The sequence below is a fragment of the Oryzias latipes genome, chromosome 18 (genome assembly GCF_053564925.1).
Source record: "Oryzias latipes strain Hd-rR chromosome 18, Olatipes_Hd-rR_3.1".
In the NCBI taxonomy this organism is placed as follows: Eukaryota; Metazoa; Chordata; class Actinopteri; order Beloniformes; family Adrianichthyidae; genus Oryzias; species Oryzias latipes.
The window spans coordinates 37,249,272-37,270,475 of record NC_136254.1 but is presented as its reverse complement, the minus strand read 5'-3'; the positions used below and the strand labels follow the sequence as shown (position 1 = coordinate 37,270,475).

The following is a 21,204-nucleotide window of genomic DNA, read 5'->3' as shown; positions in this document are numbered from 1 at the left end:
CTGCTCTCTGTAACGTCGTAGTCTCCTGATTGGCTGCAGCCTGTGAGTGGGCGTGTCCATCAGTCTGGTTCCTGCAGTGATGAAGCAGCAGTGTGTGTGTCTGCTGTCCTGGAAGCTGATGAAGACTCTGAGAGGACGAAGAGCGCCCGCGCGCAGAGACATCTACTCTGAGATGCTGGACCAGCCGCACACCTGTCCTCTGACTCAGGTACACCTTTCCTGTAACTCAGGCACACCTGTCCTGTAACTCAGGCACACCTGTCCTCTGACTCAGATACACCTGAGCACACCTGTCCTCTGACTCAAGCACACATTGGCACACCTGTCCTGTAACTCAGGCACACCTGTCCTCTGACTCAGGTACACCTGAGCACACCTGTCCTCTGACGCAGGTACACCTGTCACACCTGTCCTCTGACTCAGGTACACATTGGCACACCTGTCCTGTAACTCAGGTTCACCTGTCCTCTGACTCAGGTACACCTGAGCGCACCTGTCCTCTGACTCAGGCACACCTGTCACACCTGTCCTCTGACTCAGGTACACCTGTCACAAATGTCCTCTGACAAGCTCCAGCAGAAGCGGTTGTCATGACAACACTCCATCATTCATACATGCAGTGACAGCAGCATTGTTTACGTCTGGTAAATACACAGGTTTATTTATTTACCTTGTTGCACAGACTCTATAGTCATGTAGGCTGCTGGATGAGGTGCATTCAGGGGCTGCATGGAATTTCCACTTATGTGCTTTCATTCAGAGCTCACTACTGCTGCATTCAGATCTGCTGGTCATTTCTAGCATTTGCTCACACTGACATTTCACCAAGCTGAGAATCCATTGGGACGCTGGAGTGAAAGTCTATGAATCCGCGGGGAAGCGGCAGAGGGGTTAAGAAGAAGAGGATTTTCGGTGGAGCTTCCGACATCAGGCAACACGGAGGATGACGTCATACAGGAGCGGCTGCTTCATGGATTTCCATGGCAACGGCCCAGCGAAAAAAGCGGAAATGGAGCAGCCTGGCGAGCAAAGGAGAATTTGGACGAGTTTCGCCTTGAACGTTACAAATGACTATTAAGTTAAGTCCCTTTCTTTCTACATATATAGAGTTCCTCATCGGGATAATTTTGCTGTTGGGAACCTTTACGCATACGATGGATGTTGGACTAGTAGGTTCAGGTGAAAGGCTCTCTCTCACCACTATTTAGGGCCCCCCCTAAACGGGAGGATTCCCCCTCTCCCACCAACAGGGGAAAGGAATGGAAAATGTTCATTCCACTTCTGGAAGCCAATCATTTTGTTTCTGTTCTGCTTGGCGCCACACGTTCTGGCCTTTATGTTCAATGGTTTTTGGGCTGTACAATCTGAGTTCTGGAAGAAATTAAATAATGGGTCGTGATATAAAAACGTTACACTTAATGTAAATGGTCTAAATAATCCCATTAAAAGAAAAAAAGTTATTTCAATGTTAAAGGAAGAAAATGCGCAGGTATTATTTTTACAAGAGACAAAGCTAGACGATCAAGAACACAACAGATTTAAATAAATGGGACATAGAAACACTTTTTATAGCTCTAATGAACCAAACAAGAAAAGAGGGGCGGCTATCCTTGTATCCAATTCCTTACAGTTTGAATGTAGCAAAGAGATAAAAGATAAAGGTGGAAGATATATACTAGTTAAAGGAAGACTGCAAAATGAACCAATTACAATGATAAATGTATAAGCCCCCCCTTGAAGAAAAAAACATTCTACAGATCTTTATTTGATTTGATCGCACTTGAGGCTGAAGGCATATTGATATGCGGGGGAGACCTTAATGTAACTCTAAAAAGCCTGGATGTTAGGAACCAGCATAAACCTTTGTCAGAATTTATTAACACAACTTTAGAAGAAATGGGAGTTATTGACGTTTGGAGAGAAATACATCCATTAGAAAAAAAACTAGACTTACTATTCTGGGTCACATTTGGTTTATTCTAGAATTGATTATTTCTTGATCAACACATGTGATAGATATAGAGTGAAAGCCTGCAAAATTGGTACAATGAATGTCTCTGACCCTAGTCCTGTTTTTTAACAATTAATATAGACAACAGAAAACGAAATATGTTGTGAAGATTAAACAGGAATGTTAAATAAGGGAACTGTGAAGGAACAAATAAAAACTACTATTAAAAGATTCATTGAAGAAAACGACAGTGGAGAGGTAAACCCCAATATTCTGTGGGATACGTTAAAAGCAGTTTTGAGAGGGACTTTAATAACCATTGCATCAGCCAGAAATAAGGAAAAAAAGGATAAATACAACCAGAAAGTGGCAATCTTAAACAACCTAGAGAAACAGCACAAGCAAAGTCAGTCCCAAGCTATCCTACAACAAATGAAAACAGTAAGGACAGAAATAAATGATATTTTGAGTGAAGGAATAGAAAAGAAAACAAGGTTTGTTTAGCAAATGTGTCATGATTCAGGCCCAAAGGCAATGAAATTGCTAGCAAGACGATTAAGAAAACAACAATCTAATAACACAATAACTAGTATCAGAAATCCCAGAACAGACAAATTAACAGATGATCCAGAGGAAGTACTGGACATTTCTGAGAATTTCTACAAGGATTAATATTCAAAGCCCCCACTAGCAAGTGTAGACAGTGTAACTAGCTTTCTTAACTCACTTGATTTACCATCAATAGGAGAAGTTCAAAACAAAGTATTACAATCAGAAATTAAGACCGAAGAAATGAAATATGCTATTGGAAAACTAAAGACCTGCAAGGCAACAGGGGGGGGTTAGGATACTTTAGTTATTTTCATTGAGACAGTAATAAAAAAGGTCCTCTGATTTCCTTCTTGTTTTTTTCTCTCACGCTAAGGCGGGGCAGTGAGCCTTCAAACTCTGTCATAGAGACAGAAACACGGCGGAAGCGTCCGTCTGTCAGACATCAGTGGAAGTTCTCCGTACCGGGAGAACCTCTGAATGTCATGACTCAGACGTGGAGACGTGATCACTGATGGTTTAGAGCTCTTCAGAATGAATAAACCAGATCTCTACACATCATCCATGTCTTCCATTGTCATGACACACATACACACACACACACCCCTCCATGCAGCCAACAGGAGGAAAACATTAGCTGGAAGCTCCGCCCACAAGCAGCCAGGGCGTCATGGTCAGGACGCGTGGCGACCACAGAACTCGCCTCGCGGTGGAGGAGAGGCGGTGTGATTCATGTTGAACTCAGCTAAAGACTCACAACTACAACACACTGATCTGACACACAATAATATAAAACCCTCCAGATATTAGAATTTACTGCTTGATTTTTTATGGATGACATTTAAAACATGAACAAACTTTAAAGTAATAATGTATTTTTTAACACTAGCTTTAATCTTTTCTGTTGAACAATATTTTGTTTAAAACTCGGACAATGAGTGACAATCCCCCCCCCCCGCCCCGCCCCACGCAGATTGTAGGAACCTGGCTTTGTATTGTATTGAAGTGGGGAAACAAAATATTGGGGACATGTCCACATCAGTGACCCCCCCCCCCCCCCCCACTCTAGTTTATGGAATGCACTACCACAGGACCCCCCCAGATCAGACAAAGAGTCAGACCTGGGAGACCCCACTGCAGTGACCCCGTTTTCTGAGAAGAGTCAGTCTCTGATGAGGAGGATCCCTGTGAGGAAAACACTGGAGTTACAAATAAAATGGAATAAAATAAACATTAACATAGATTCAAAGCAAATTAGTACATAAATAAACCTTAATAGACATACAAAATGGTAAATGTGATTAAAAAATAAGTAAACTATAAATAAATGTCCATACATACACATATATCAAGCTGGTAAAAAGAGAACATAAAACAATTAAATACCAAATAAGTTCCTACATTTCAGCTAACAGCAGATGAAAAAGTTCAGGGGGGTATTCCAGGAAGCATGTTTAAACTAGCCTGACTTTAACCCTGAACTCTGGCTGAAATCCTCCTGAACTTGCTTACTCTGGGTATGTCGGTTCCAAAAGACCGGATATGAGTTAGTGTAATTACGTTCCACTTCTCCCCGCCTCTCACTCATGGTGCAGAGAATTACGTATCTTCTTCTTCCACTTTCGGCTTCTCCCATCAGGGGTCGCCACAGCGAACGAGTCGCATGGTAAACTTGGCAATGTTTTACGCCGGATGCCCTTCCTGATGCAACCTTCTCAAACCGGGCTTGGAACCGGCAGAGGTAGAGAAGGGAACAGGGAGCAGCCCGGAGTCGAACCCGGGTTTCACGGACGGAAGGCGCCGCAAACCAGCACGAGCTAAACTGGCTCCGGTGCAGAGAATTACGTATAGTAGGACAAAATAACTCGACAAAACACGGTAAAACAGCTAAACAACTAAACACATTTGGTCAAAAAGCCACACTTAAATCCAAATCCGTCCAGACAGGCAAAGGGAATGGTATCCCACAATCCTTTGCGGTGCCGATCTAACAGCAGCACCAAAGTTACACCTACTTAATTGAATTAATTTGAATCAAGGTAAAATAATTGTCTGAAAACTATGTGTTATTTTTAAGCTGACTAAATGATTTAAAAAAAATGATTTCTCTTAACTGAATCAAATAATGAAGTTAGATCAAAGTATAAAGTTTCTCTTTCCAACATCCATATGTGGTCTTATCAGCCTCTCACGGTGGAAAAAGTATTATCTGAACTTCTTCATCCACTAAATCATCTTCAAATGGACACGCCATGCTGCTTCCCCTCTCTGAAAATAAAACTAACCTTCAACTAAACCTGCTCCACACCAGGTTATGTTCAGAGCATGAGTTGCTATGGCAACTTGACCTACCCTGAAACATACCTCCATTTCTGGAACAGAAAGCTGAGGTTATCCACTTCCTTAGCCTCAAACTTATCGTGGGAGCTAGCATAACCTGCTTTCTGGAATACCCCCCTGAAGCCTTCCTTTAAAAACATTATCAGTGTCTGCAGCCCTGAGGCATGCTGGGAAGTGGTTCCACAGGCCAGGTCCATAAAACTGAAGGCAGCCAGGTCTCAGATTCAGTCAATGGTGACAGTGAGGTCATCATACTGTAGTCTGGATAGTGATGCTGGGAGGCTGATAAATGAACCCCTCCCCCACCTGATCTGGTTCAGCTGCTGTCTCTGACAGAAAAGGACTGAAACAAACCAAACCTGGCAGAACTCAGCCGTTCAGATGGTGGATGGACATAGAAGGTTTTATACCATGATATTGATTTTGTCACATCAGGTAATAACGATATATATCACGATATAAATCAAATAATTATGTTTAATTATAATAATGCATTTGATGTTAAAAGGGCCTTTCAGAAAACCCAACACTGTACAGATTCAAAAGAAACACAATAAAATCACAACATGTTAAAAACAATAAATAACATCATTATTAAAATCAGATAGAAAATGAAAAATTGTGATCTGGAAAAGCAAATTTAAACAGGTTTGGATTCTAGATTTAAAAAGTGAAAAGGAGTCTCTAATGTTACGGAGATCTGGGGGGAGAGAGTTCCAGAGTTGGGGGGCCGAGCGGCTGAAGGCACGGCTCCCCATGGTGACCATCCGGGCCGAAGGGACAGAAAGCTGGAGGGAAGAAGAAGACCGAAGAGAACGAGGGAGTGTTGATAAGAAGGAGAATAGAAGGATAAGGAGGAGCAGGTTATGGAGGACTCTGAATGTGTAGAGAAGAAGAACTGGATCAATGGAAAGGGTTAAATTGGAAACTTTTGGAACCTACACGGAGTAATTCAGATTTATCGCAGTTCAGTTTGAGGAAGTTTGAAGAAGAGAAGAGTTGGGTTTACTGGACAGAGCGGCGTGTCATCAACAGAACAATAAATATCAATGTTGAATTTGGGGAATATATTCCCAAGGGGTAGTAGGAATGAAGAGGAGGGACCGAGAACAGAACCTTGAGGAACACCAGAGAAAATGAGAGAGGGTTGAGATTTAAAAGAATTCAGTTGGATAAACTGAATGCAGCTTGTGAAATATGAGTGAAACCAGTGGAGGGGGGTGGACTCGATACAGAGAGCTAAAAGTCTGTGGAGGAGGATGGAGTGAGATATGGTGTCAGATACTGCTCAACTCAAGGATGATGAGGATGGAGATGAGTCCAGAATCAGCTGCTAGGAGAAGGTCATTAGTGATTTTATTAGGACAGTTTCAGTGCTATGAAGGGAACGAAAACCAGATTTAAAGGATTCAAAGAGATCATCTTGATTGAGATGATGGTGAAGTTGAGAGGCGACACTTTTTTAGAGAATTTTGGAGATGAAGGGGAGGTTAGAAATAGGACGGAGATTGTGAAAGGAATTTTTTTATTATGCGTTTGGCAGCAGTGGTCTTGAGGAGTGAGGGAACGATACCGGATGTCAATGCGGAGTGAATGGTTGCTGTTGCTCATAAGAGAAATACGAAACCATCAGCAGATTGTTTAGATTCAAATATTTATTTCCTATCATCCTATAAACGTAACGGATGAACTGAAGGAACACGACTAAAGGAAAAACTTTGCAGTTTGAAAAGGGAACATAAATAAAACAGAACACTAAACTGATCAGTTCCATTTAAAAACAATTCATTAATTTTACCAACACCTCCTAATGTTCTTTGTACAGAATGAACCTAAAACTGACAAACATTTTCATTTACATCCTGTGAATAATCTAGGAACTAAAATCCAATTCTCTGTGTAGTGTGTTGCTGCTGTGCAGGTCTGACTTTGCTGTTTTAGCTGGAGAATCCTGGTTTCTTGAACATGTTTGGTGCTTCAGCTGATAAAAGGTTGGTGCAGTTTTAGAAGGAACATGCCTTCTGCACCATTTCATGTTCAGGTTACTGTCTGGTCAGATTTTAATGAACTGGAACCCCCCACCAGGGGCTTGAAATATCATTTTTGAGTCACCAGACAAGTGGAGCTGTCGATTAAAAAAAATCTACCAATCAAATTATGACAGTATTTTAAACAAAAATACCTTCTGATACTGAAGAAAATGAATATCCATAAAAGTACTTTAGAAATGGTAAAAAAACGTCTTTATTGTCGTCTAACTGTAAACCTAGATTCAAACATGCAGAGAAAACAAGGAAAGATTAAAGATAGATGTCCTAATTCTGCCTTTAGGTGATCTTAGAACCATTACAAACACAGTTAAAACAGTCAAATGGGTCTAAGGGCAGGGAGGTTTAGTTCAGTTTAGTATTTTCCTATTGAATTCTATGTATTCATGATCCTTTTGATTTTATGTCTACTTTACAATCACCAGTATGAAGCCCATTCAGACGACTGTAGTTGGGATTTTGGGCTATAGAAATAAAATTGAATTAAATAATTGTTATTACATATCATTGAAATTAAAGCTGCAGCTCTCATGAGGGAGGGGGGGGGCTGAAGGATTCAACATCTGACAGGGTGCAGGTTTGTGTGTAAAACCCGCCTCCTTAATGCTACACAGACGGGTTTTATTCATCTCTGATGAATTCATCTTTTTGTATTTATCTGCCACAAGGCTGATCCGTGAAAATACTGTTCTACATTAAACCGGTCTGTGTTCACATTTAGGTGTCAGATGGAACAGCTCGTTAGCATAGCATCATTAGCATCTGACAACAGGGCTGTGTCCACATCAACAGTTTTATCCATCTGTCTGTTGCTGCTGTGACTGAAGCAGCTTTATCCTCCAGGTCTGACTGGATCCTGGTAGAAACACTACACAGGTGAAGAGACCGCAGGTGTGTCTCACATGCACCTGTTGCACCTGTTGCACTTGTATTCAGACGATGGAGGAGGAGACAAAAGAAATTCACCTAAAGGAGAGCTAATTGACATGACTACGTTTAGGCAGGCGCTTATTCGCCATGTGGTGACAGAACCTGTAACTTTACCCTCCAAAGAAGAGAAAATGCTGCAATTGTTGATTTGGGCCCTTCAAAATAAGTCTATCATTTTTTTACTGCCCCGCCTTAACCAAAACCATACAAAAATCCTTCTCGCCTCTAAAGATGACCTTTAGTTTAGTTTTCCACAACGTGTCACAAATACCATCCCCTACATCTTACCCCTCCGGATTTCCACTGAAGATCCTCCTTCACTACCATCTGCCCTCTTCAGCACCACAGACAGGAGAACTTTGGGTCTGTCTATCCTCTGATATCCAGAACATTGATGTATGTATTTATTCATTTAACCTTTATTCTACCAGGAACTCCAACAAACATAGAAACATGAAAATAAAAAAAATTACTATCAGCTTGAGCATAACATGTACATTCTTTGGTCACACACGCAGAAAGCTCAGTTTTAACCCAACTTGACATGTTCCTGCAGCCACAGAGTTCTGAGCGCTATTCCCTGAGAGACGAGCAGCAAAGGAAAAGGCAGTTTTCCCAGAATAGCTCTGTAGATTAAATCTAGCCGATGTCTTTGTCGCCTGAGGCTGAGTGAAGCCTTGAAAGCAGAGAGTATGGACCGGAGATCTCTGTGATAAACGGAGTCCAGGCGGGGGAGAGCTGAACAGAACATCCCCATAATCCAGAACCTGGAGGAAAGAGGTCTGAACAAGTCTCTGACAGCCGTGTTCTGACTTTGTTTCTTTAATAAAAGCCCAGCAGAGCCTTCAGGGTTTCAGATGTTCAATGAAGGATCATCTATCCACACCCAGATATCTATAGGAAGATACTTTTTCAATTTCCACTCCTTCCAGAGTTTTAATACCATCGTATAATACATTTTATGAATGGGTTCTAGAGAAGGTCAAACATTTACAAACATTAATGACCAGATTTAGCTGATTGGGAGAAAGCTGAAACTGCTGGAAAGCACTCAGGAGATGATTGACAGCATGATTAGTGGAAGAGGGAGTTGTGTAGATGATAGTATCATCTGCATATGGATGAAACTTAGCACTTGGCAATTAACTATCCATTTTGTTTATAATAATAATAATAATCTATTTTATTGAAAATCCTGTCAAGGAACTCAAGGACATTGCACAAAAAAGGTCAGCAAATTCACAAAAATATTCATTAAAACACAATCAATAGTAGCAGACTGTGTCGGATCGGGACACAGGCTGCAGAAGGGTCTCCATCGTGTGACCTGACTGAAAACAAAACAAACATGCGTCTCTGATATTGTTCTGGGGGCCGGGCCAAATGTGGAAGTGGGCCGGAACCGACCCGCAGGCCGTAGTTTGGGGACCCCTGATCCACACCAATGTCACTTAGGACTACATGATGATCACCAGAGTCAAAGGCCTTGGATAGACCAACTTGCATGTTTAAAACCTTTACATGGTGTAATTTGCTGTTTGTTTGCACTTAGATTGTATTTTAGGATGTTTTCAAGATCTGTACCACTGGACTGGCAGACAGGAGGGGTGGTTCCCCTTTTTAGGAAGGGGGACCAGAGGGTGTGTTCCCTAGCAGGGAATCACACTCCTCACCCTATCCCAGGGTACTGGAGAGGAAAGTCTGTCTGATAGTCGAACCTCAGATCCAGGAACCAACACTGTGGTTTCCGTTCCGGTTGCAGAACAGTGGACCAGCACTACACCCTCTTTAGGGTGATGGAGGGTTCGTGGGAGTTCGCTCATCCAGTCCATATGTGATTTGGAGAAGGCGTTCCACCGCGTCCCCCGTGGTGTCCTGTGGAGGGTGCTCTGGGAGTATGGGGTCCAGGGAGCCTTACTGAGGGCTGTCCGGTCTCTGTATGACAGGAGCACCAGACTTGGTTCGCATAGCCAGCAGTAAGTCAGACCTGTTTCCGGTCCACGTTGGACTCCAGCAGGGCTGTCCTTTATCACCGGTTCTGTTCATAGATTTTATGGACAGAATTTCTAGGCGCAGCCAGGGGCCGGATGGGATATGGTTTGGGGACCACAGGATTTCCTCTCTGCTCTTTGCAGATGATGTTGTCCTGTTGGCTTCATCGAGCCGGGACCTCCAGCGTGCATTGGGGCGGTTTGCAGCCGAGTGTGAAGCGGCTGGGATGGGGGTCAGCACCGCTAAATCTGAGGCCATGGTTCTTGACCGGAGAAAGGTAGTTAGCCATCTCTGGGTGGGTGGGGTGTCCCTGCCCCAGGTGGAGGAGTTTAAATACCTTGGGGTCTTGTTCACGAGTGAGGGAGGACCGGAGCGTGAGATTGACAGGCGGATCAGAGCGGCGTCCGTAGTTATGTGGTCGCTGTATCGGTCCATTGTGGTTAAGAGAGAGCTGAGCCAAAAAGCAAAGCTCTCAATTTACCGGTTGATCTTTGTTTCAATATTCACATTGGTGAGCTCATGGTCATGAGTTAGACTAACCCTGGGTCATGACCCAAAGAACCAGGTCCCGAATACAACCGGCTGAAATGAGCTTCCTCCGTAGGGGGGCTGGACGCTCCCTTAGAGAAAGGGGGAGAAACTCGGTCACCCTCGAAGAGCTCGGAGTAGAACCGCTTCTCCTCCACATCCATAGGAGCCAGCTGATGTGGCTCAGGCATCTAGTCCGGATGCCCCCTGGACGCCTCCCTGGAGAGGTGTTCTGAAGCCCTGGGGAAGACCCAGGACACGCTGGAGAGACTTTGTCTCTTGGCTAACCCCTAACCCTAACCCTGTGAGTTTCCTGAAAGCCGTTTCAAACAAATACTTTTTCTTTATTAATTTCTCTATCAAATCGTTTGAATGAATCTCTAGAACCTTCAAAGATCCATAACAATGTTCCTCCTCAGATGTTCTCCTGTGAATCCTCAGTCTGGGTTTTCAGACCTTCAGGACTCTGTTGATGTTCTTCTGTCTTCAGTACACGGTGGATCCTGGAGTCCACCAGAACCTGAGCCTGGTGGACCTGCTTCAGTCTCTGCAGTCCCTCTGCTGGTCCTCTCTGTCTCTGAGGTCTCTGCTGCCCCCTGGTGGCAACAGTCTGAGCAGGTCTGAGATCAGATCAGCCCTGTCCTGGTCCTTCAGGACTCTGGTCTCTGACCCGCGGAAGGGGGACAGTCTCAGGTAAACCTAAAGCTGTTTTCATCATCTTTACCTGGACTACATGACTGACAGTCATGCTCCGCCCCTTTACCCTGGAAGGATGCTCAGCTGTTCTCTCTTCCAGGCCCCGCCCCCTGCTGCTGGTGGGGGTGTTGGAGCTCCCCCCTCAGTCCTCAGAGGTCAGTCTGACTCTGCAGCTCAGAGATGCTACAGGAACTGTGAGCTGTGTCGTTACGGAAACCAGCCAGGAGGAGGGAGGGGCACAGACGGCCTGTTTCAACACAGCCTGGATAGGTGGGATGGATCGGTCCAAAGACGCACAAACTCACATGTACACACATGTACACACACACACACGTCGGCCAGATACCCATGCCAGGGTAAGTAGGAGCGCCCCACGGCCCCCAATGCCAGAGAGCAGGGAGGCACAGACAGTGCAAGCTCCCCCCACCCACCACCACCACACCTGGGGGCCCAGAGCTGGACCCTGCCCTGAGAAAGCCCCCCCAGCCCCAGGAGTTCTGAGCCCAGGCATGAACCTGAACAATGATTCAGGCGGCTGGGTAGCTCGGTTGGTAAGGTGGGAAGATACCATGCAGGAAACCAGGGTTCGATTCCCGGAGGGGGAATGAGCAATGGTACTGGGGGGCGATTACCATATCAATGGCAAGCAGTTAACATCACCCAGTGAGGGTCCTTAGGCTAGACCCTTAACGTTGCTGCCTCCCGAGCGCGGTTCAGCTGCAGCTCACCGCTCCCCCAGGGGATGGGTCAAATGCGGAGACGAATTTCCCTTCGTGGGATAAATACAGTGTAGAAAAAAAAAAGAACCAGAGAACCCGCCTTGTGCTCCAAGCAATCCCCCCATCCGAACCACTGGTCAGTGCGCCATCTATTGGGGAAATGTGGACATTGCAGGGAAAGATCAAAGGAACAGTCAAATTTTTTTTCAGACAAGTTTGAGGGGTCGTATTAAAAAATCTAACGGGTAATTTTTGACCCATTGGCGTCAGTAGAGAGGATGGCTAACAGGTGAGCAGATCTGAGTGTGGAGTCATGAAGGTCAGAAGAAACTGGAAACAAACTCTGAAACCGGGTCAGATTGATCCCATGTCTTCATGCTGCACAGAAGGAAACTTTATGGATCATTTTTTATAATTTCTCTGGAGCAGAAGGTGGAGGTAGTGTTGGCAAACAAAGGTCAGATGAAGACTCGTAAGACAGGTGTGTCACAAAGGTGGGACAGGAGGATCTGAACAGGTGAGTCAGAGGATGAGCAGCAGGTTGGGATGAAGAACAGAGGTGGAAATGACTGGTGGAGGGATGGAAGGAGCACTTTGAAGATCTGAGGAAGGAGGAACATGTTAGAGAACACAGAGAAGAAGAGGAGGATGCTGTGGAGCAGGAAGCAGCAGCAATCAGTGAGGAAGAGGAGGATGAAGAGTGGAAAGGCAGGTGGTCCTGAGAACATTCCTGTAGAGATCTGGAAGACTTTAGGAGACGAGGAAGAAGAGTTTCTGACTGCTGAAGATGATGTTGCAGGAGAACAGAGATGTTCAGAGAAACTCCAGAGGGATGAAGATGATGAGATGGTATGAGAAAGAGAGTCGAGGAAGATGGACTGAGGTCAGAGGAACATCTGTGAAGAACAGTTTGGTTTCATGCAGAGAAGAAGTTAGACTGAGACTCTGATGCAGAGATGAAGATAAAGGTTCTGTTTGGAGAGGACAGATCATGGATGTTCTGGAGGCAGAAGAGGATGTAGTGATGATGATGATGGTGAAAGGATGCTGAGCTACAGGAAAGAGGAGGTTCATGGATGAAGGAGGACATGAGGGAGGAGCATGCAGAGAAGGAGGTTAGATAAGGCAGATTATTCTCTGTTGCGTCTCCTGAGGGAGCAGCTGAAAGACAAAGAAATGTAGAAAAAATCTTACAGATTTCAGAATGATTCCTGCAGCAGAAGATAGACGTTACCTGCTCCTCCTTCGTTTCTCCTCTGGAGAATCGACACATTAACAGAGAACAAGGAGGCATACAAATCTTCAATAGAAGAAAAGACGTTTCTATGAAAGGCGCTTCTGTCACCTGCAGGTTCACCTGTGTGTTGGGTCTGTGAGACCCACCTGTTGTGTCTGTGACTGTGTGTGTGTGTGTGTGTGTGTGCAGGTTGTCTGGTGTGTGTCCTGCAGTTCTCCATGGTCATAGAGAGGTTCCTGCAGTCAGAGTTCCCTTCAGTTCATCACCTGGATCAGGAGAACTTCATCTCCCACAGAGACTGCAGGTACAAGCGCTGGATCATCTCTGAGAACACCTGGAGGGTCTGAGCAGAACAACAGAACTCTCAGTCCTTTTTGGGCTTTGGACCAGAGTTAACTCCACCCACCTCACCTGCAGTCAGACCTAATGTAAAGACCGGGATCTGGTCCCATAAAACACATGTCTGTGTGATGGGAGAGTGTTGGATGGATGGATGGATGATGGATAATTGGATGGATGGACGGAAGGATGGATATATGTATGGATGGTTGAATGGGTGGATGGATGGATGTATAGATGGATGGATGATGGATAATTGGATGGATGGACGGAAGGATGTATGGATGGATGGATCAATGGATGAATTGGTGGATGGATGGATGGATGATGGGTGGATGGATGGCTCCTTTATGTGGACACCCCTGAGGTTTCTTCATTTTTTCCAGAATCCGGGTTTCCACTCCGGGTCTGGAGTGGTTTTCTGCCGGGAACTTGACGTGCCACAGGGCAGAGAGCAACTCTCTGATGACGGAGAATTTGCGCTTCGTGTTTTTAAACACGCATGTGCATTGATGTATGTTTCTTCAAGGACATGAGTGTAGATCGCGGGACAGAGAACATAAAAAAAAAAGTACTTCTCAAAAATCCACCAGCCAATCAAAATCCTCACCGAAAAGTACGGGACTTGATTGACATGCAGAATGGCCAATCGGACATCCTCTGACACATACGTCACTGCAGACGCGAGTTTAAATTCACTCAGCGCAAACTCTCTGTCATCAGAGCGGCTTTTTCTGCCCCGCGGCACATCATGTCCCCAGTAGAAGACCAGCAACCGGAGTCTTTATTGAAGCCACCCCGCGTGTCTCCTCCTGCTATCAGCTCTGCAGTTCTCCCCAGATAAATCCGAGCTCATCAAGGAAGCTGCAAGGCAAGCGCTTCGTACGGAGCCAGCAGACAAGCAGCCAAATGCCTCACAATATGCCACGCTCCCCGCATTGCACCGTTACAGCAGAGCATGAATACGATGGTCGCTGCTTTCTGTTTTTGTAATAAAATGCTTCATCTGTTAATACAAAAGTATCTTTATGTAAACTCACTGTGTAGTTTTTAATCATCAGTACATAAACAATACTGTTCATAAACATGTAACTAATAAACATGACGATGGAAAAAGAAGTACTTTTTTTTTATCTTTTCTGGCCCGCGATCTACACTCATGTCCTTGAAGATCAATCGCGATCGACGTAATGAGCACCCTTGAATAATATATACATGCATAATATATATAATGATGTCAAAACAGGTTGTGGCTCCGGGTGCTTTTTTTTTCATTAGGGGCGGTCCCAAATGGCTCTTTGAGTAAAAAAGGTTGCCGACCCCTGGGCTATACAAATAAAATTGAATTGAATTGAATTGAATTGAATTGGATGGATGATGGATGGATGGATAGATAGATAGACGTGAGAACCTTCACCAAGCCTGAGTAAAGTTCATTCCAGAACGGTGGTCCAACAGTGTCTGAAGTTGCAGAACTTTACAGAACAATCCCGGTTCTGTCAGGTTCTCAGGTTCTAATCATGTTTGTGTGTCTTTGTGTAGTAAATGTGTGTGTTCCTTTGTGTGTGTGTGTGACAGGGTTTACCTGCAGTTCTCTTTGGACCACCTGATCATCCTCAGCCCATCTGTGACCATGACCACATACCTGAGGCACAAGGGGGAGGAGTCAGGAGATGATGTCCCAGATCAGCATGAAAACCATGAAAAGGGGGAGCAGGGATGGAAGAGGAAGAGGAGGGAGGAAGAAGAAGATTCTTCAGACTCCTCTGATGTCATGACAGCAGACTCTGTGGGTGGAGCCTCACAGTCCTGGATTTCCATGGTCATCAGAGTGGAACACAAAGGGGGTGTGGTCTGGAAGAACACAGAGAAGAGGGAGGGGCTTCAGCTCTGCTTCTCACTCAGAGCTGCTGTGATTGGCCCAGTGGTCAGCTGGAGGCGGGACCCAAAGAACACGGCGTTGACGGAAGAGGAGGCGGAGCCAGGCAAAGAGCAGAAAGTTAGTGATGGTGTAATGAAGAGATCCCATGATGCACCTGACTAACTGTGTGTACATGTGTGCATGTGTGTGCCTTTGTGTATGTGTGTGTGGGTACACGTGTGTGTGCAGGTGCAGCTGCTGTTCTCAGGTGTGTGTTCTCGATGGTTTCCTGTCCTCCAGCCTGGACCTCTTTACAGAGTGGTGATGAGTCAGGTAAAACACCTGTGACCCGCTCACTATGGGCGGGGCTAACCTGCAGCTCAGCTTCATCTTTACCTTTTTAACGGTTGGACACCTGTATTTTGATAGTTATAGTTTGTATAGTTACACTAAACAAAAAATGTAAACCTGCAGGTGTGACCCTCACCTTTCCAGGTGTGACCCTCACCTTTCCAGGTGTGCAGCCTTTAAAAACTCTGAAGCTGATTGGTTCTCTGCTGTCTGACAGGTTCCCTTTGATCTCAGTTCCCATGGAGCCTCAGGGGATAAAGGGGTGGAGCTTCTGTCAGACTCCACCCTCCAGGTTGGATCTGATTGGAGGTTCCACACTCTGCCACGCCCCCTGCTGCTGCCCTCCTTCATACAGGTGAAACCGGAGTCTGGCTGTCGTCTCAGCTTTCTGCAGATGTTTTCAGTGGTAGCAGAGTCACAGATGATCAGTAATCCTTTGGTCCTTTAGTCTGAAGCTCTTCTCAGAAGGGGGGGGGGGGGGGGGTCTGTGTTTAGGATGACAGCTGTCTTTGTCATTGTGGGGTCCAGATGACCCCATCCTTACATAGATGTGACCCCTCCCATGACAAAGGTGGACAGGATGTCTGCAAGGACACTAGTGAGAATCAGAAATAATTATGAACCAGATCAGTGAGGTTCTAGTGGGTCACAGATGACTCCTCCCCCAACGTTACCTTGGATCAGGTTAAACCATCTCTCATCTCTCTTCACCTGTTGGTCATTTCAGGTCCCGCCCCCTGTGCTGTCTGTGTCTCAGGTTCTGGAGAGCAGGTGAGCTGCAGTGTTCTTCTACAACTGTTATGTGTTGTGACAGATGGTCAGATGTTCTCTGATCTAGAACGTTGGCCTTCAGCAGAATATCAGCTCTGTTCATCCAGAAAGGCTCAGGTTCATGCTGAAAGCTTTGGGGAGATCTTCAGAATAAATACTCTGGATCTCCCAACATCTTCGTCTGTTATGAGGAGAAAAACGTTTGATGGTAGCTCCTCCCACACGCGGTGGGAGGGTCAGGTTTCTAAACACACTTTTGGAGAAACGACCAGCAGACAATTGATTTAAATGGAGTGCGTGGAGGGAAGGGGGGGTAATCCACGACACACGTCTGTCCAGAACCGGGGCCTGTGACCCGCATGGATCATCCGTGATCTATACGGGTCAGCCGTGCACCTCTCGTAGCTTCCAGCGGGATGGGGTGTCAGACAATCTAACAAGTGAATAAAATAATGAAGCTCAGAGAGATGAGTCTGTCTGTCATCAGCACCACTGCTTTTCTCTTCAACTCCCATGATGCATTGGTTAATGTGACGGCTTCTCCTACTGCGCTGCTGTTAACCGTCATGAAGGTCAGCAAACACAAACATCTGTTCTAACAGTTTGTGAATCTGGATAAAAGCAGGAACAGTTTAGTTTGAACACAGGAGTCAGTAACAGTCACAGATTCCACATTCTGGTCTAAGTCGTCTTTATAAAAACAGCTGTTTTCTAATAATGTCTGTTAAAGGACAATTCAGTTTCAAACTTTAATCACCTTTGAAAAACCTGAAGGTAAGTTTCAATAAAGCAAAAGTAAAAGAAACATTAAGGTAAAGTGGCCAACAGACACATTGAAGTGAAACAATTTAATCACCAAAAAATAACATTTTTGTTAAAGTCACATTTCTGATTTAGACAAAAGAAAATTGAATAAAACGTTGGCGTGTTCATGTTTTTGTGTGGTTAAAATTAAACGTATAAACAAAATGTTGGTGGTTTTTGTCTGAAATCTATCAACTATTTACTGATTATAAGCCTATTTTTTCAAACATTACAGTCGCTGTAGCACAAATAAAATAACCTGTTTGAAAATGAAATGACCTTTTAGAAAGAATGTCATTTACTTTGGTTTTTGTGACGTCACACTGAACTGCATTTGCATGTGAGATGGTGGAGGGACTGTAATCCACACAGACCACAGACTTTCCCTTTTTGACACTTTGGGATGCTGATGTGCTGCAGGATTTTTGTCAAGTGTACCTCAGCTCAACAAAGGTTGACAAACACTGACTTAGAGGCTCTATGTGATGATAGTCTGAGCCTTCCAGAGTAAACTTTATCCATACATTGGAGCAAAAAGTATTCAGTCAGCCACCAAGTGTGCTAGTTCTCCTCCTTAAAAAGATGAGAGGCCTGTCATTTTCATCAAAGCTAAACCAACTCAATACTTTGTTCTATAGCCTTTGTTGGCCATGACAGCAGTCAATTCTTTTCTGTAAGTCTTCACAAGGTTTTCACAAACTGTTGCTGGTATTTTGGTCCATTCCTCCATGCGGATCTCCTCTACAGCGGTGATAGGTTAACAGGAGGATCTTGAACTTGATTCTAGAATCAACTGGGAGCCAATGGAGTGAAACTAACACAGGAGTGATGTGATCTCTTCTGGTAGTTCCTGCTAACAATCTAGCTGCTGCGTTCTGAACAAGCTGGAGACTTCTTAAGGAACTCTTAGGACACGCTGCTAACAAGGAGTTACAGTAATCCAGCCTCCACGTAACAAATGCATGGATGAGTTTTTCAGCATCACTCTTAGAAAGTATATTTCTGATCTTAGCAATATTCCGCAGGTGAAAAAAGGCAGTTCTACACGCCTGAGATATGTGAGGCTTAAATGATAAATCCTGGTCAAATAAAACCCCAAGGTTTCTAACTGTGGAATTGGGGGCTATACTTATACCATCCAGGGAGACTATCTGAGCAGACAGAGCATCTCTGAGGTTTTTAGGACCAAGTATAATGACCTCAGCTTATTCTGGGTTCAAGAGGAGGTCATTAATTGTCATCCAGGTCTTGATGTCACTGATGCAGGCGTTCAGTTTCTCTATCTGGTCATTCTGGTCAGGCTTCATGGATAAATACAACTGCGTATCGTCGGCATAACAATGAAAATTAATGCTGTGTTTCCTGATTATGTTTCCTAGGGGTAGCATATAAAGCGTAAACAGGATCGGTCCCTAAGAAATGTTGAGTCTTTAGAACAGTGACAGTATCACCGTCCTTTATCTCAAACAGATCCTCTGTTGTTCCTGATACGGGGTTTGGATCTGACTTTACCTCTGAAAACTGTGAGACATATTCCTTAACAGCTATAATAAAAAAATCGTTGAACACCAAAGCAACTTGATCAGGATCAGAAATGGTGTTTCCTTGGACTGAGAGTTCATATCATTGGGATTTATGGGGTTATGTAGCCGTTTCCAGATGGCTTTTCCATTTCCTTTAGCCTCAGATAAAACATTTTTGTAGTATCTAGATTTTAATACACTTTGACAACTAGATTTCTCACTTTTTTGAAGATCAACAAGTCAGTTTTTAAGTTTTTCTTTTCAAAAATGTTTTTAGAGCAAAGTCTAAGTTTGTCTCTAACTGGTGGATGTGAGCAGAAATCCATGGAAGCTTTGGTTTTCTTCATTCTTTTTTTCTTGATAAACCTGTCAACCACGTTTGGTTTTGGATAGGAAAACATTGCAACAATCAATAGTCTGGTTATGAGTTGGAACTTCTTCCTCTATAGGTCTTTTCAGCTCTCTTTCCACGTTTAGCCTTTCCTTGTGAGGAATTATCAATTTAACCTCATTTTTATTGTTTTTAGTCCTTTAAAAACGATTTCCGGTCAGTTTTCTACTAATCAGAGTCAAACTAGGATCTGATAGCGTAAAGATATTATATGACTTTATGATTCACTGTAGTTTATTAGTAAGTATGATGTCAATTCGTGTTTTGGTGCTTCTGATTAGGCAGAGTCTTCATCAGTTGGTGTCAGTCAAATCTTCCTGTACAGTTTTAAGTGGTTTTCTACTGTGATCATCAATCAGATCATCACCTCATGTTGTCTCTGAAGCATTTAAACAGAACCTCCAAGCCCCAACAACAGTTGGAGGTGTTGTCAGAAGGAGGGTCTTATATGACTAAAATATTAAAGTTATAGGTGGAGACAGACAGACATTTAGCACTTTAACTGATACGATGTATGTAAATCAAAACTCCTCCACCTCTTCCTGATGCCCCGTCTTTCCTAAAGCATTTCTATCCATGAACATCAATTACTGAGGTTGAAATCCTATCATGTCACTTAATAATCAGTAATATTCAAGTGTCCTCCAGAACCCTTTTAGGTTTAACACTAAGATCCCAGACCACCTTTGAATGATTGACATTTGAAAGAAAGAGGTGACATTTATGATGTTGGTAGCGTCTTGGTGTGATGTCATAGTGCTAATGTGCTGTTTTGGTTAATAGTTGAGGTTTACCTAAGATGACATTTACAGTCCTCTCTTATCTATTTCAGTGGGAGAACTTCCACAGTAGGTCACTGACTGAATACTTTTTACATGAACAGATATTAACTTTGAAACATTAAAGAACACATCTTTTATAAAATCAGAGTTATTTTTGTAGCTCATCTTCCTACACAGAAGTAAGATGACTTGATGTCTGAGGCCCCGCCTCCTTGTTGTTAACCGAGACAACAAGGAGACCACCTAGAGCACATGTGTCAAACTCAAGGCCCGCCGGCGAAATGTGGCCCGCCATGTTATTTTATGTTATTCTATGTGGCCCGCGAGTAGGGCTGTGACGATGACCGCATCACACCGTTTTTTTTTGTTGAAAGTTCAGCATGTGGCGCGTGATTGGAGCTATAATAAACACATTAAACACATTAATCTTTGCTGATAATTTCCTTTTTCTGCTAGTCCTGTGTTCAGACTTTCCTCCTTTCTTTCAGACTGTTCTCTCCTTCTCTCCCACCCCGCCTCTCACTCTCTCGTCGGCGCTCGCTCTCTCACTCTCTGCTGCATGTGACACGCGACTCACTTTACACACACAGGCGCTCGCTTTCAGAAGCACACATCCTCATTCAACAACAGAATTTTTAAGCTTGTGAGGAAATCCGACAAATTTACTGCGTTCTAATTATTAATTTCCAGTGTATTCATTTCCATGAATCTCACTACATGTTTTGTTTGGGAACTATTTTGTGCAGCGTAATGTTACGTGTCTGTATACACAAAGGCGGAGCCTCCTGCCCCGCGTTCTTCTGCAGTCAGTTTATTACAGGGAAATATAGAATATTCTGAGAAGATGTCTGTAGCAGAGAGCACAGGTGAAACCTCACGTACAGCTAGAGAGCGGTCCACTGCAGAAGAAACAACACGGACCCCCAACACACGCGTGTGCGCTCCTTCCTCCTAGTCCTACACACGACGCAGCGCGCTCACACAGTCACAGTTAATCTACAACACCCACATAGTTAGTTCATTAGTTAGATAGATAGATAGATAGATAGATAGATGGAGTACTTTATTAATCCCGAGGGAACTTGCATATCCATCCGATGCTGCTCAAATACACAGACATTCAATAGAAATTTAAAGTAGTTGAGTAATAAATAGTCATAAAATCATAAAATAGTTACACCCACAAAAAACAGAATAAAATGAATAAAAATATAAGAGCAATAAAAATAAAATAAAAGAAGTAAAAACAAAACCCTTAAAGTGGGAAACAGTAGATGCCCGTTTAGTGAGTCCTCCTCATGCCCCCTCCCTTCCTTCCCAGGGGCATTGAACAGTCTAATTGCACTCGGTGCAAAGGACTTCCTGAGTCTTTCTGTGGAGCATGGCAGAGAG

At 44.0% G+C, this 21,204-nt stretch overlaps 1 protein-coding gene across 21 annotated transcripts in view; it reads left to right on the top strand.

Annotated features, from left to right (window-relative positions):
• ctc1 (CTS telomere maintenance complex component 1) overlaps window positions 1-21,204 on the top strand; it is a 125,711-nt gene that overhangs the window by 29,902 nt on the left and 74,605 nt on the right. For 20 of the 21 annotated variants that reach the window (XR_013651349.1, XR_013651345.1, XR_013651346.1 and 17 more), the window contains exons 10-18: window positions 64-208; window positions 10,505-10,642; window positions 10,829-11,031; window positions 11,135-11,304; window positions 13,180-13,294; window positions 14,908-15,328; window positions 15,440-15,523; window positions 15,759-15,896; window positions 16,269-16,312. Coding sequence is in view for 16 of the 21 variants with exons in the window: in XM_078936901.1 (XP_078793027.1) it covers window positions 64-208; window positions 10,505-10,642; window positions 10,829-11,031; window positions 11,135-11,304; window positions 13,180-13,294; window positions 14,908-15,328; window positions 15,440-15,523; window positions 15,759-15,896; window positions 16,269-16,312 (1,458 nt within the window). In the remaining 5 variants the exon portion in view is untranslated. The remainder of the gene's footprint in view (window positions 1-63; window positions 209-10,504; window positions 10,643-10,828; window positions 11,032-11,134; window positions 11,305-13,179; window positions 13,295-14,907; window positions 15,329-15,439; window positions 15,524-15,758; window positions 15,897-16,268; window positions 16,313-21,204) is intronic. The other variant, XM_078936907.1, reaches the window with a different exon arrangement.